This window comes from Balaenoptera borealis (assembly GCF_965194805.1).
Source record: "Balaenoptera borealis genome assembly, chromosome: 1".
Taxonomy (NCBI): Eukaryota; Metazoa; Chordata; class Mammalia; order Artiodactyla; family Balaenopteridae; genus Balaenoptera; species Balaenoptera borealis.
The window spans coordinates 186,406,884-186,420,347 of record NC_138860.1 but is presented as its reverse complement, the minus strand read 5'-3'; the positions used below and the strand labels follow the sequence as shown (position 1 = coordinate 186,420,347).

General features: G+C 40.0%; 1 protein-coding gene across 8 annotated transcripts in view; it reads left to right on the top strand.

Moving 5' to 3' along the window:
• KIF1B (kinesin family member 1B) overlaps positions 1–13,464 on the top strand; it is a 146,375-nt gene that overhangs the window by 83,538 nt on the left and 49,373 nt on the right. The window contains exon 21 of one of the 8 annotated variants that reach the window (XM_082352805.1): positions 2,356–10,031. The exons of the other annotated variants lie outside the window; for them this stretch is intronic. Coding sequence (XP_082208931.1) covers positions 2,356–3,840 — 1,485 coding nt within the window. The 3' untranslated portion in view covers positions 3,841–10,031. Of the gene's footprint in view, positions 1–2,355; positions 10,032–13,464 lie in introns of those variants that run through there. 8 annotated transcript variants of the gene reach the window in all.

Here is a 13,464-nt window from a genome sequence, read left to right as displayed (position 1 = left end):
GGCACATAAGCTTTGCAAAAGTTTTCGGTATCATGGTCAGTATGTGATGGGGGTGATATGTTTGAGCTTTAAGAACATATTCTACAGAGTCAATATGACAGTATTTTAAAAAGAAAGAAAATTATGGCCGCTTTATTAGTTCTTTTGGATTTATGTAAACTCATTTAGTTATGTTTTATTTTAGAGTTTAAAGGCATAACTTTTCTCTCTTAAGTATGACATTAAAGCAATGATTAGAATATTTATTTCCTGAATTAGGTAGTGTTCATTTCATCATTAAGCAGTTTTTAAAGGAAAAGAAAAGAAGCCAGGAAAAAACCTGATAGTTAATTATGTAGGAAGAATCAGAATTTGTGTTCTATAAAACTCAGTTTATTAAAAACAAACACAAAAACTCAGTTTATACATATTTGCAAGAAAACCTTTTTAGGAGTCAGATATACTTTTTTTCTCTAATATTTATTAATGTCATCTTTTATCACTTTAGATTTTATCACTTAAGATTTTTAAAATAAAAATAAAAAGGAAAAAATAGTGTAGAGTCTGTAAATTTAGCTTTATCTGCTTTTTGCTGCTAAATTTTCAAATAAGTAGGGGTTATAAATGGTTTAGTATCCATTTATAGACGAATGGAAATAATTCAAATCAGTAGTAACATCTCCAGATTCAGGGGCCAAATTATTATTATTGTTAGAGGTTATTTTTTTGTTCCCTAGAGAGTAACTGTACCTAGAAACATAGAAATCTTTGGTCTAGAAAACAAGATACTATTTATCAGTTTCAACTCTTTTTTTTTTTTTTTTAAACCCTTTCCTAGAGATAATTTTGATAATCATAGCCAAGTAAAAGAGACTATTAAATAAGAATATTTTCATTTCCTAGACTATCTTGAACTACTCTTCCAGTGAGTAGTTTCTTTTCCCAGGAACTTTTATCTCCTGAGTAGAAATTCTTCCTTAATCCTATCTGTCATAGGGAGTTCTAAATCCAACACTGCTTTCATTTAGACCCATGTTATCAAGATTTGCTTGTGTTAGTTAAGAATAATTGGCTATTATCCAAATAGCCATTGAAACTGCTTAGCTGTGAATTCAGGCTGCTGTTTTAGACCTAAGTAAAGTTGTTTGAAAAAGAGGTAATGGTGCAAAGACAGCTGGAAGGACAGAGAGGGATAACATTTTAAATTGGGTCCATAAGCAGAATACATAAGCAGAATATAACTTTTGTGTTTTATGTGTTGATAGGAAGAGTTGTCAACTTAAAATAATATTCCTCGAAAAGCTAGAAATACCATGGGTTTTCATAGATGGAACACGTCTCTAAGTTGTATTTATTAAAATATTACTTGGGGAATTTTGAATAATGTTTAATGAAAGTATATTTACCTGGCTTAATTTATGTTCTGGAGATTTGTTTCCTAAAATTATGGAGGTGAGGTATTTATTAGTTTAAGTGTGTGGGAAACAAAATAGCAGACCCACTATAAAGATCGTTTTTTATGTATCCTTATTCTCTGGATAACAAACTTTAATTGTACAAATGAAATGGATCAATTTGACCTGACACAAGACAGTAGCAAATCTGATATATGCTCATGGAAAGACTAGTTTCAGAACCCTCTTATCGTCTAGAAAAAAAACCAATTTGATAAGAACCTCACATGGTCTGCTAGTAGGGATTCTTAGCATTTTTAACATAATCCCTGTTTGACTGCTTTTTCTACTTTCTCATCTTCTAACTTTTTTCTAGGGCTGCTCTTTTTAGTAAAGCTAAACAAAACGTGGCATCCTACAGCATTACTAACCTTTGTTAATCCGCCTGCTCGTCACATCTTGTATGGCATCTGTGCTCACTCATGGGGGAAAGAGTTTCTGGAAGAAGCAACAGCAATAACCAAGGCAAATGTGGGGAAGTGGCTGCATGGGTGTTAGCATGTATGGGGCGAAGGTTTTACTTCGTTTTCTTGAGGTAGTGGAGATGTTCTTTTACACCGTTTTGTTAATAACTTCATGTGACCTTACAGTGAGAGACTTCTCACTGTTTCAGTCCTGCTAAGAAATTTGATTGCAGATTTCATCACTTAAGCCAGAAAGTGGAAATTTGGATTAATGTTACTAGAAAAAAAAAAACCAAGCAAATCTTTATATTAATAATAATCTACATAAGCATATGTCTTAATAGACTTGCACATCATTTAGGGGTTTTTTTTGTTTGTTTTTTTTTTTTTAGTTTTTTTGATTTTGTTTTTAAATTTATTAGGGCTTTTTTGCTTGCTTTTTCTTCGATTTGATTTTCCTTTTTTACATTTTAATTTTGGTTATTTTGGGGCCATTTTTTGATTTTGTTTTTCCAAAGGACGCGGATTCTGATAGCGGGGACGATTCTGACAAGAGGTCCTGTGAAGAGAGCTGGAAACTGATTACTTCTCTGAGAGAAAAGCTACCTCCCAGCAAGTTGCAAACCATTGTTAAAAAATGTGGCCTCCCCAGCAGTGGGAAGAAACGAGAACCAATTAAAATGTATCAGATCCCCCAAAGAAGACGCCTGAGTAAAGATTCCAAGTGGGTCACCATCTCAGATCTTAAGATACAGGCTGTAAAAGAGATATGCTATGAGGTTGCTCTCAACGATTTTAGGCACAGTAGGCAGGAGATTGAAGCCTTGGCCATTGTTAAGATGAAAGAGCTTTGTGCCATGTATGGGAAGAAAGACCCCAACGAGCGGGACTCCTGGAGGGCAGTGGCCAGGGATGTCTGGGACACGGTTGGTGTAGGGGATGAGAAGATTGAAGACATGATGGCCAGTAGTAAAGGAGGAACTGATGTGGATGACCTCAAGGTTCATATAGACAAGCTGGAAGATATTTTGCAAGAAGTCAAAAAGCAAAATAACATGAAAGATGAGGAGATAAAAGTATTAAGAAATAAAATGCTCAAAATGGAGAAAGTCTTGCCACTGATTGGGTCTCAGGAACAGAAAACCCAAGGAAACCACAAAGCAAAGGAACCTGTTGCAGCTGGTGCCAGTAGCAAGTCTGAGATTGATGTATGTAAAGGAGACAGTGGAGAACTTGGGAAAGAAGAGCGTGTTTCCCAGCTGATGAATGGAGACCCAGCTTTTAGACGTGGACGTCTGCGTTGGATGAGGCAAGAGCAAATTCGGTTCAAGAACCTGCAACAGCAGGAGATAACAAAGCAGCTTCGTCGGCAGAATGTACCTCATAGGTTCATCCCTCCTGAGAACCGGAAGCCCCGGTTCCCCTTTAAGAGCAACCCTAAACACAGAAACTCTTGGAGTCCGGGGACACATATCATCATAACAGAAGATGAGGTTATAGAGCTTAGAATTCCGAAAGATGAAGATGGAAGGAAAGGAAATAAACAGGAGAACCAAGAGAAGGGGAATAGAGCAGCTTCTAAGGATCCCCAGTTACCATGGGGCTCTCAGGGCACTCAAAGTCAAGATCACATTCAAGTTAGCAAGCAGCATATTAATAATCAACAACAGCCACCTCAGTTACGCTGGAGAAGCAACTCGCTCAATAATGGCCAACCGAAAAGCGTGCGCGGCCAGGCATCTGCTTCCTCAGAATCACTAAACTCCCACAGTGGTCACCCCACCGCTGATCTGCAGACTTTCCAGGCAAAGCGCCATATGCATCAGCATCGTCAGTCTTACTGTAATTATAACACTGGAGGTCAGTTAGAGGGCAGTGCAGCCAATTCCTGTCAAAAGCAGACTGACAGACCCAACCACTGTAGCCAGTTTGTGACACCTCCGAGAATGAGGCGACAGTTCTCAGCACCCAATCTCAAAGCTGGTCGAGAAACCACAGTGTAAATTACTGGACAAACTTGAAACCTTGGTGGAGGAAACAGGCGATGGTAGCTTATGATTTGGGTTGGTTCTAGCCTTGGCCTTGAGTTCCTAGTAGTTGCGTTATGATTATAATGTTGTGCTTCTAAAATATTAACTGATTTTAATATTGTTAAAACATAAAACACTGGTAAATGTTTCGACGCCTCCCTTTTGTTTGTATACCATAAGTGGGCAGTTTCTGGAATTTTGGACAAAACACTGAGACCTCCCTTATTTTTCTGAGACTTTCCTCCTTTCTTGGTGCCTAGATAATATACTTACTTACACAGACTGGTCTTATTTTGGTGTAAGTTTGCTATGTTTTTATAATGCCTATAAATTTATCAGATATCCAGAAAGACTTGCCTCTTGGTTTATGCAAACATTCAAAAGAGGAATTTGAAATGTAGCATTAAAATGTCTATTATTGCCCCATAAATGTTAGACATTAGTTTAAAAATAATAACATGCAACTGTGTGAACACAGCTTTGGATTTCTTATCCATGTCTGTTTCTTTCTTTAAATATCATGGAAATTTTCAAAACGCAGAACTAAATGTCTTTGGACATGTTTTATAGGACACAGCTTTGCATCTTCCGTGGAACTTCCACATCTTCTTGCTCTTCTATATTTTACAAAGAACTGATTCAGTAGGGTTTTTTTTTTTTTCCTCTTGACTGCATCAGTGTATGTATGAATTTTGTCATAATACTGAAATCTTTAAATTGGCATCTGTCTGGATTTCTGTTTGTGGTTCGCATTTTGAAGTTTAACATATCATTTCTCACACAAATACATACACAGAGAGACGCTGAACTATTCACCAATATCATGCCAACAGAAATACCAACAAAATACTCGTATGATTCTTTGAGCCGTATGTATAAGTTTATAGGGAGGTTATTTGGTGGAGAGAGGGGAGAGGTGGGGACATGGGGAGAAGGCTACAGCATTTGGCTGTATCTATTTTCAGTAGATGATGAAATAATGAAATAAGTTAACTTTGGTTTGGTTTAGAATAAAGGAGATGATGTATAATAAACTATTCTTTGGTCAGCAGCAGTGATCCTCACAGATACTCAAGCAAGGAAAGAGAAGTCCTGATGAACAGTTATTGTATCAATACCTCATTTTACTATGTTGTGGTCTCAGTTTGCCTCACTGGAGAATCCACTAAAAAAGATGGATTTTGATGGGAAGAAAAGAATAGTTTTCTGCATCCTTCATCTCTTGAACTTGTCAGAAACTTTTTAAAGAGGCGGTGTGAAGAGCCAGAGATGTCTATGAGATTGCCTGACATCACGTTGTTGAAGATTACTAAGTCACCTATCAAACGCTTGGCTTCCAGATGGTGTGAAAGATTACATCCAGGATAGCAGTTAATGTTCAAGGCAGCCTTAAAGATTGTGATTATATGGGTTTTTTTCCTTTGCGTGTGGGCACTATTCTTTATTAGAACATTATTTTTAATCATAGTATTTTTTTTCTTTGCTTCTAAGAAAATGCTTTTATAATGCACAGAAAGTTGCTTCCAATTAACTTTGGGGGTTATTTTTGCTTTCATAGCTAGAGCAGTCCTAGTCTTCAGCTGAAGTTTTATGGCAGATTAGACAGGGATGATGTCTGTCATGGGTTGACTGAATGATGTTTGTAATGAGTTGACTTAATTGAGATGACAGTGTCCTGTACCATGTGGTTTGAATATACTTGGTAGGGTACTTCAGGTCAGTCACTTCAGTGCATCTTGTGTAAACCCCATTTGTCCTTCTTTGTTCTTCTTAGACATAGTTATGTTATCTATTTCTTTCCTGCAAAAAAATTCATTTTCTAAAACTAATAATAATAATAACAACAACGCAGGTTTCAACTCTGTAGCAAAAGTGGGCTTTCAATTTTCCAGCTTGAGATAACATAGGATAGGCCTATATATTTTCATTTTTATGGTGGCCTTTTAATCTCATTATGGGCAGGTACCTCCCTTTCACACTAAACAATGGGAGTGAGTTTCTACTGGTGATCAGGAGACACTGTAGAATGAAAAGAAATACAGTACTTTCATTTACACATGTGGGTTGTGGTCGGCACTACACCCACGCTGATATTCCAAAGGATTCGATTTGTATTTGTGCTTCATCTGCTGGTCCAGGCGCCCTCAGTTACTGAAATGTTTAGATATCTAAAGTAGCCCTTCACTTCAGATGACCAGAAAGAAATGAACCAAGATTTGATTGCCCTTCATGCATTTTGGAGCAGATACTTGTCTTAGAAAATAACTGTGTGAATGAAATTTCTTCATTGACTTTCACTGAAGAAGTAACTAGTACCATGCTTTTGTGATTGGTATAGCCTACATTGCTTTGTTTGTTTTTTTAATTTGACAGTATCTGTCCCTAAGCTGAAATACTACAAGACCAAAGGGAAATGGTCACCATTAAGCCATTATTGTATTATTGAAATATCCCTAGCTATTATCATAGTGAGATTTTTTTCAAAAAAGTTTTTGCTATTGAAATTATATAATCTGACAATAATGGAAATAGAGTCCTAATCAATTAGTACAGTTTCACAAACCAAACCACACACTATGGTATTCCTTGGAGAGTTAAAGACTTCTGTTTATCTAATAAGTCTAAACCAAAGGGCTTTTCCTTTAGTTTTGCTTCTAAGTCTTTCTGGCGCTTCTCTTTTCACTGGAAATGCAACGAATGGGAATTGTTTATTCCATTGAAGTGACTTGAAGTGACCTCTTGTGCTTTAGGTGTAGGTTGATGCTGAAAAAAAACAAAACAAAACAAAACAGGACAGAACACAGTTTGTCACACCGATGTCTGCATTAAAGGCTGTCAGACTACAGGAAGTCACATAGGTTTTCTCTCATCAGCTGCTATACCCCTGTGCCTTATTGGTCCTTTGTAGACTTGCCTTAATGATTTGTACAAAAGACTGGGAGCAGGGGAAGCTGCTGAGTCCTGGCGTACCTTAATGAAGACGCCTTCTTAGGTGCAGTGCAAAGCAAGCATTTGTTCTACACTGTGAGAGCCAAATTCTGTATTATGAACAGTTTTCATAATTGTCTACTTTATGTCATCTTTCTGAGATTTAAAAATCTGCTCTAGATACTTAGTTTGAACCACTGTAGGTTGTGAAGTGTATTGGTTTCCTCCCATCATTACTGTAAAAAGAAGTTGTGAATCTTCTTGTTAATGAACTATGGATTTCTCCCCCAGTTTCTTTTTAGAAAATGCTTGAAGATTGTCTTTGAGTGTAAGATCTACCTTTTCAGAAAGGGAGAGTTAGTTTGTAATGTTAAAAAATAAAGTCCTCATTCAATAAAAACTGAAATTATCTCTTAAGAGTGTGATTTCTCTCTGATGTGGGAGGAGGGGAAAGTGAAACAGAGTGATGCTAATGAAACCTGGTCTTGACTTTTATTTATTGCTTTTTCACCTGAAGATGGTTACAAACCATATCTTTTAAAAAATATTTCTACATGCACTTGATTTGTTTAGAGCTTTTGCTTTTTGTTACCCTTTTTGATTTATCAAAATTCTATCTTAAATGAGGTCTTTAATCCCTATTTTATGCTACGTTTTACTTAAATAAAACCTTTTATATTATAAGATAATGAGGATATCAGATATCCCTTTATGATTTCTTTGAGTTTATCTTGTATTTTCTGTTTTTTTTAACTATGTAATTTTGATTTGCAGTTTTCTTTAAATGAAATGGCATACTTCTTCATATGGGTAGAAATGAAATTTCTAAAAAGCTTTGAGTAACTCTGTTTAGCTTTTCTTTTTTCCCTTAACCACTGCTTTTCTCCACCCAGAGCATTGGTGATATGTTAGAGGTAAACAGGACAAAGCAGAAGATTTTTCTGGAGCGGACCATCAGTCTTATTGAACATTTGGACATGACATTATTTTTTATGTTGAAAAGCAACATAATCATACAAAATGGAGTAGAATACAAAATCCACATTGGTTTTTTCTTTTTTCCCCAACATGAGTTTTTAATATGAAATTTGGAACTTGAGGGAAACGTTAACGCTTGGATTGGCTTGCTTCAGGCTTCTTACCCTTTCCCTTCAGGTACTTCGTATTTCTCTGCTGTTGGAGAACCTGGTGGAAAAGTTGCCAAGACCTGACCATTTCTAGGACAGTACAGACAATTCCAATGCAGTATGATATGTGTAGTGATAGTTGTGTGCACAGGATGAGTGTGGGCAGAGTGGGAAAAGGTTTTTGAAAGAGGAAGCCCTGAGCCAAGAGCAGAGTCCCAAAGTACAACTGCAGATGTATCCAAGTGGAGAATGGCAGGGGGAAGGAGGAAACGTGTCAGGTCCAGGGAACTGAGAGTAACTTGGGGGACCTGGCGGGGGGTGGGGCAGGGGCCAGATCATGGCATGCTAAGGACTTCGGATTTTATCTTGAGCATGATGGAAGCTACCACGTATTATACAGGGAGATTGCATTATTAGATTCACCTTTTAGAAATGGCCGAAGTTTGGGTTGGATGGAGGCAAATTCAGAGCCCAGTGCTGCAGTTGGGAAGTTGCTGGATGAACTAAATGAGAAATGATGCTTTCCAAACAGAGGCGGGGGGACAGGATGGAGGGAATGACTGATAGATTATTTGGAGATAGAATCAATGAATCAGTTCGTGGGGGGGGATAAGCCCTGTGTATATATCCCACAAGGTGAAGAAGGCTCTTGCTTGGACCATGTTTGGAAAGTAAAGTTAATGAGACCAAGATAAGACTGAGAGATTGGGAGAAAATAAGAGCTGCACAGGTCTAAGAATAGGTGTTGTGAGACCCCCGGAGGCATAGATCTGAGACTGTGTCCGCATGGTGCTGCTGGTGGTGAGTACATTAAGGTGTTGACAAGAACTGGGGCGTGGACATCTCCCTTCCAGCTATCGCTTGCTAATTATAATCTGCCATTAAAAGAGGAAGGCAGCATTAGCAAAATGAGCCAAGCCTCTAATGTCAGAAACAGCCTAACCAGAAAACCCAGGATTGTGACATTGACTTTACCTTAAATGCCACCTCCTGAGAGATGCCCTAGTTGTGGCACCATCGTGTCTCACCTGTAGTACCACAGTAGCCTCCTAGCTGGTCTCTTCACTTCTGTTCCTGACCCCCGTACGCCATTGTCCACATAGCAACCAGCAGCGTCCTTTGAAAACAAAAATCAGTGCCAGTGGCCTCCAGTGGCTTCCCATTGCACTTTAAAATCTGAACCTCTTATCGTAGCTTCCAAGGCTGTCCATGTTTTGGCTTCTTGCCTGCCTCTCTGACTTTGAGTCTTAACATTCTCTCACTAGCAAGCACTTTGGACTTTTGTTCTTTGAACTTGCCAAGTTTGTTTCCACCTCTGGGCTTTTCACTTCCTCAAGACTGGAATCCTTTCTCCTCGTGCTGAACTCCTCTTCCAGATCGGTGCTCACGAGCCCCTTTTCCTGCCGCAGCCTATCCCAGGACAGCTCGCTGTTTAATAATAATGCTAACCTGTAGTTATCTGCGCACTTACTTGGTCCTTCCATGAGACTGTAAACTCACCTAGAATAAGTACCGATCTGTCTTGTTTTCTTCACTGTTCGTCTGTACACATCACCCAGAAGAGTGGTTCTCAAACCGTCGTGTGCATCAGAATCCCCTGAGGGGCTTGTGAGACCACAGAATGCTGGGCCCACCCCCAGCGTTGCTGATTCAAGAGGTCTGGGGTAGGGTCTGATTACTGTATTTCTCATAAGTTCCCAAGCGATACTGATGCTGCCAGATCAGCCTCCACCTTTGAGAACCACTCTCTAGAACAGGGATTGGCAAACTTTTTCTGTAAAGGGCCAGAGAGTAAATATTTTAGGCTTTGGGGGCCTCGTGGTCTCTGTCAAAACTGCTCAGCTCTGCTGTTGTAGCACAAAAGCAGCCATAGACAATATGCAAAGGGATGGACATGGCTATATTTTGATAAAACTACTGTATTTATCAAACGGTGGGCTGGATTTGGCCTGCAGATTTGCCAACCCCTCAAAGATGGTCACTTTTGAGAACTGTTAACTAGAAGATCAGTACACGACTGTGTATCTGATCTAGAAGACAGATAAATGCCAGATGCCGGTGAGTCAGTGGTGAATGACAGATCCCCGGCCTCATGAAATTCACAGAGTTGTGGAGGAGATAGCTATTAGACAGTCACACCAGTGGTTATACAGTACATTTGTGACCAATGCCCTGAGGGAGAAATACAGGGTGCTCTGAAAGTTTACAACCAGGCGCCTCAGGGAACGAAAGGTGGCCTTTTCTTGCTCTCAGCTGATGATCTTCATGTTGAGAAAAAGAAGGAATCAGAAGTAAACTTCCTTTTCTTCCCACTTCTAGGTCTGCGTCCAAACCATACTTGGCCTTCCCTCCTGTTGGTGGAAGAACCGTCCGTGCTCCTGTCTTAGCCCAGCCCTTGTTCCCTTCATTCTGTCTTCTGAGGGACTTACTGAACATTTACCCCTTCTCTTTTACAACATCAGTTTTTCTCCCTCCATATTATTCCTGTCAGCGTTACAAGCATGCCATTTCACCAGTTATAAAAAAGTTCCGTGTTCCCTGTGATCTGCCACTGCAGTTCTCTGTTCCTTTTTCTAGAAATACTCCTGAGAGCGTTTTCTGTACTTTTTCCCACTTGTCCACCTTCTTTTTCTTGTTTCCTCTCCCTATTCTTAGTTGAACTCACTCTGGTCAGACTTATTCCCACCTCACCACTGAAGCCACCCTGATTAGGGTCACCAGCGATCTCCATGGTGACAAATCCAGGGTGTTTTCTCAGACCTCATCTTACTAAATCTGTCTAGCATTTGACATGGGTTGCCTACTCTTTTTTTTTTTTTTTTTTTTTTGGGTTGCCTACTCTTTACTTCTTGGAACACCTTGTTCTGTTGGCTTCTGATTTTCCCCTGACCTCACTGGCTGTTCCTTCATCGTCTCTGTGGGCACAGACATTGGCTCTTTCCGTATCTATTCATTCCCCCAGGTGACCTTATGCATTTCCATGTTCACACAGATGATGATGCAGACAGCACCTCCTGTGTGCTGCGCATTTACAGTGGACCCTTGAAAGACACGGGTTTGAACTGCACGGGTCCACTTATATGTGGATTTTTTTTTTTTCAATGCATACGTTCAGCAGTACTCCTCGATCCACGGTTGGTTGAATCTGCAGATGTGGAACCTCAGAAACCGAGGGCCGACTGTAAAGTTACACGCTGATTTTTTTTTTTTTTTTTAAAGAAATTCACGTTCTTTTATTTATTTATTTATTTATTTATTTATGGCTGTGTTGGGTCTTCGTTTCTGTGCGAGGGCTTTCTCTAGTTGCGGCAAGTGGGGACCACTCTTCATCGCGGTGCGCGGGCCTCTCACCATCGTGGCCTCTCTTGTTGCGGAGCACAGGCTCCAGACGCGCAGGCTCAGCAATTGTGGCTCACGGGCCTAGTTGCTCCGTGGCATGTGGGATCTTCCCAGACCAGGGCTCGAACCCGTGTCCCCTGCATTGGCAGGCAGATTCTCAACCACTGCGCCACCAGGGAAGCCCTACACGCTGATTTTTGACTGCATGGTCAGTGCCCCAACCCCTGTGTTGTTCAAGGGTCAACTGTACTTGGGCCAATAAACATTTTACATGTATTAGCTCATTGAAGCCTCGCAACAACCCTCTTCTGTAAAGTAGGTGTAGTTATTCCCATTTTACATACCTTCCCATTGTCACACAGCTACCAAGTGGGGATCCAGGTCCAGTCTCAGGCAGTCGGTCTGTCTGCAAGCCACTGCCCTGCCTCCCTCTCTGCTGACTCTCAGATGTACTCTCTCCAGCCTGGGCCATTCCCCTGACCTCTGGACATAGATGCACAGCTCTGACCTGCCATCCAGATAGCTAACTGGCATCTCACATTTAAACTATCTAAACCAGAGCAACTAGCTCAGACCAAATATCCAAGGGTGATCCTCAGTTTCCCTTTTTTCCGTACACCCCGTGATCACATCATCTGTAGGACATACTTCCTCTGTCTGTAAAACATATCCCAACTCCATTCTCTTTTCATCACCTTTGCTGCTGATACCCTGGACCAGGCCACTGCCATCTCCCTTGAAACTGCAGGGACAGCTTCATGACTGCTGGCCTTGCTTCCAAGCCCGCAGGCTATATTCTCCGTGGAGAGTGGTATTTTTAAAACATATGCTAGACCGTAGTACTCCCCAGGTCTAGACCACCCAGTGGCTTCCCTTAGAATAAAATCCACAGTCCTTCCCGTGGCCTATAAGGCCGTCCATAGCCTGGTCCCTATCTGACTACTTCTCAACTGCATCTCCAACCCTTCTCACTCCTCCACTCCACCCGCACAGGTTTTCTTGCTTTTCCTTAAACACACCAAGTTCCTTTCCATCCCAGGACCTTTGTACTTGCTGTTAGTTATATTTGACTGGAATAAACAACCCCCACCAGAGATCTCAAGAGTGCTTGCTTAGAGCTCTGATTAAATGTTATCTCTATGGAGAGACCTTCCCTGACCACCTAATCTAAAAGTCTTCCTCCACTCCTCTCTTCTCTCTGTTACCCTCTGAAAGCTGCCTTTCTTTATCTTTCTTCATAGTGTCAATACTACTCTCTACTGAAATCCTAGTATGTACAGTGTCTGTTTACTGTTTATCATCTCTCCCTTACCAGTGAGACTTCTGCCTTATTGACCACCATATTCCTAGCATCTGGCACATAGTAGGAGTGAAAAAAGTATTAATTTGTTGACCAAATGAATGGATGGATAGTGGTTAAAAAAAAAAAAAAAAAAGCATGCTTTGAGTCCAATTGCTTGGGTTCAGATCCTATTTCTACTACTTGCTAATTTTGATCTTTGGAAAGTTACTTAATTTCTTTAAGCCTTTTTCTTCTTTTTTAACATGAGGATAAAATAGTAGCATTTTCATAGGGTTATTGGGAAGATTGAAACAATCCATGTTAAACATTAAGAACAGTTCCTAGCACAGTGAGCTTAAAAACAAGGATAGTCGGGTGGAAGAGAGCATTCTAGAAGAGGAAACAGCCAGTGCAGTGCCTTTATAAATATGGAGCATATATTCAGTTAGTTGGGAGTTTTTATAAACATGGAGGTTTCCTGGAAAATATATTATTTTTTAGCGTGTTTTCCATAATGGTCCTAGTTTTCCCCATGAAATCAGCAGAACAGTAGTATCTGAATCTCTTTATCCGTTTGTTGTAGGAAAATCCAGGGCTTAGAGTTTTTCTGGTAGCATACAGAATATCCTTGTTGGAAGCTCATGTGCAGCCTGGTTTGGGGAAGAGGCCAATTCAAGAATGGTGTTGACATTTGGACTACCAGCTGCTTATAGAAATTTTCCCTGGTCAAAATGCAATTAAAGTTTTAGGTCTATAGCATTATGGAACATCTTTTCATGTCAGCTTTACTGCCACTAAAGCACAACCACAGCCTTTAGGGAAAGTCACCCTTATACTTTAACTGTCAGAATCTGAGGATTTTGTTTTCATTGGTAGTTTGACCAGCTTGTAAACCTGTTCTTGAGGAAGTCCTCAAAAATA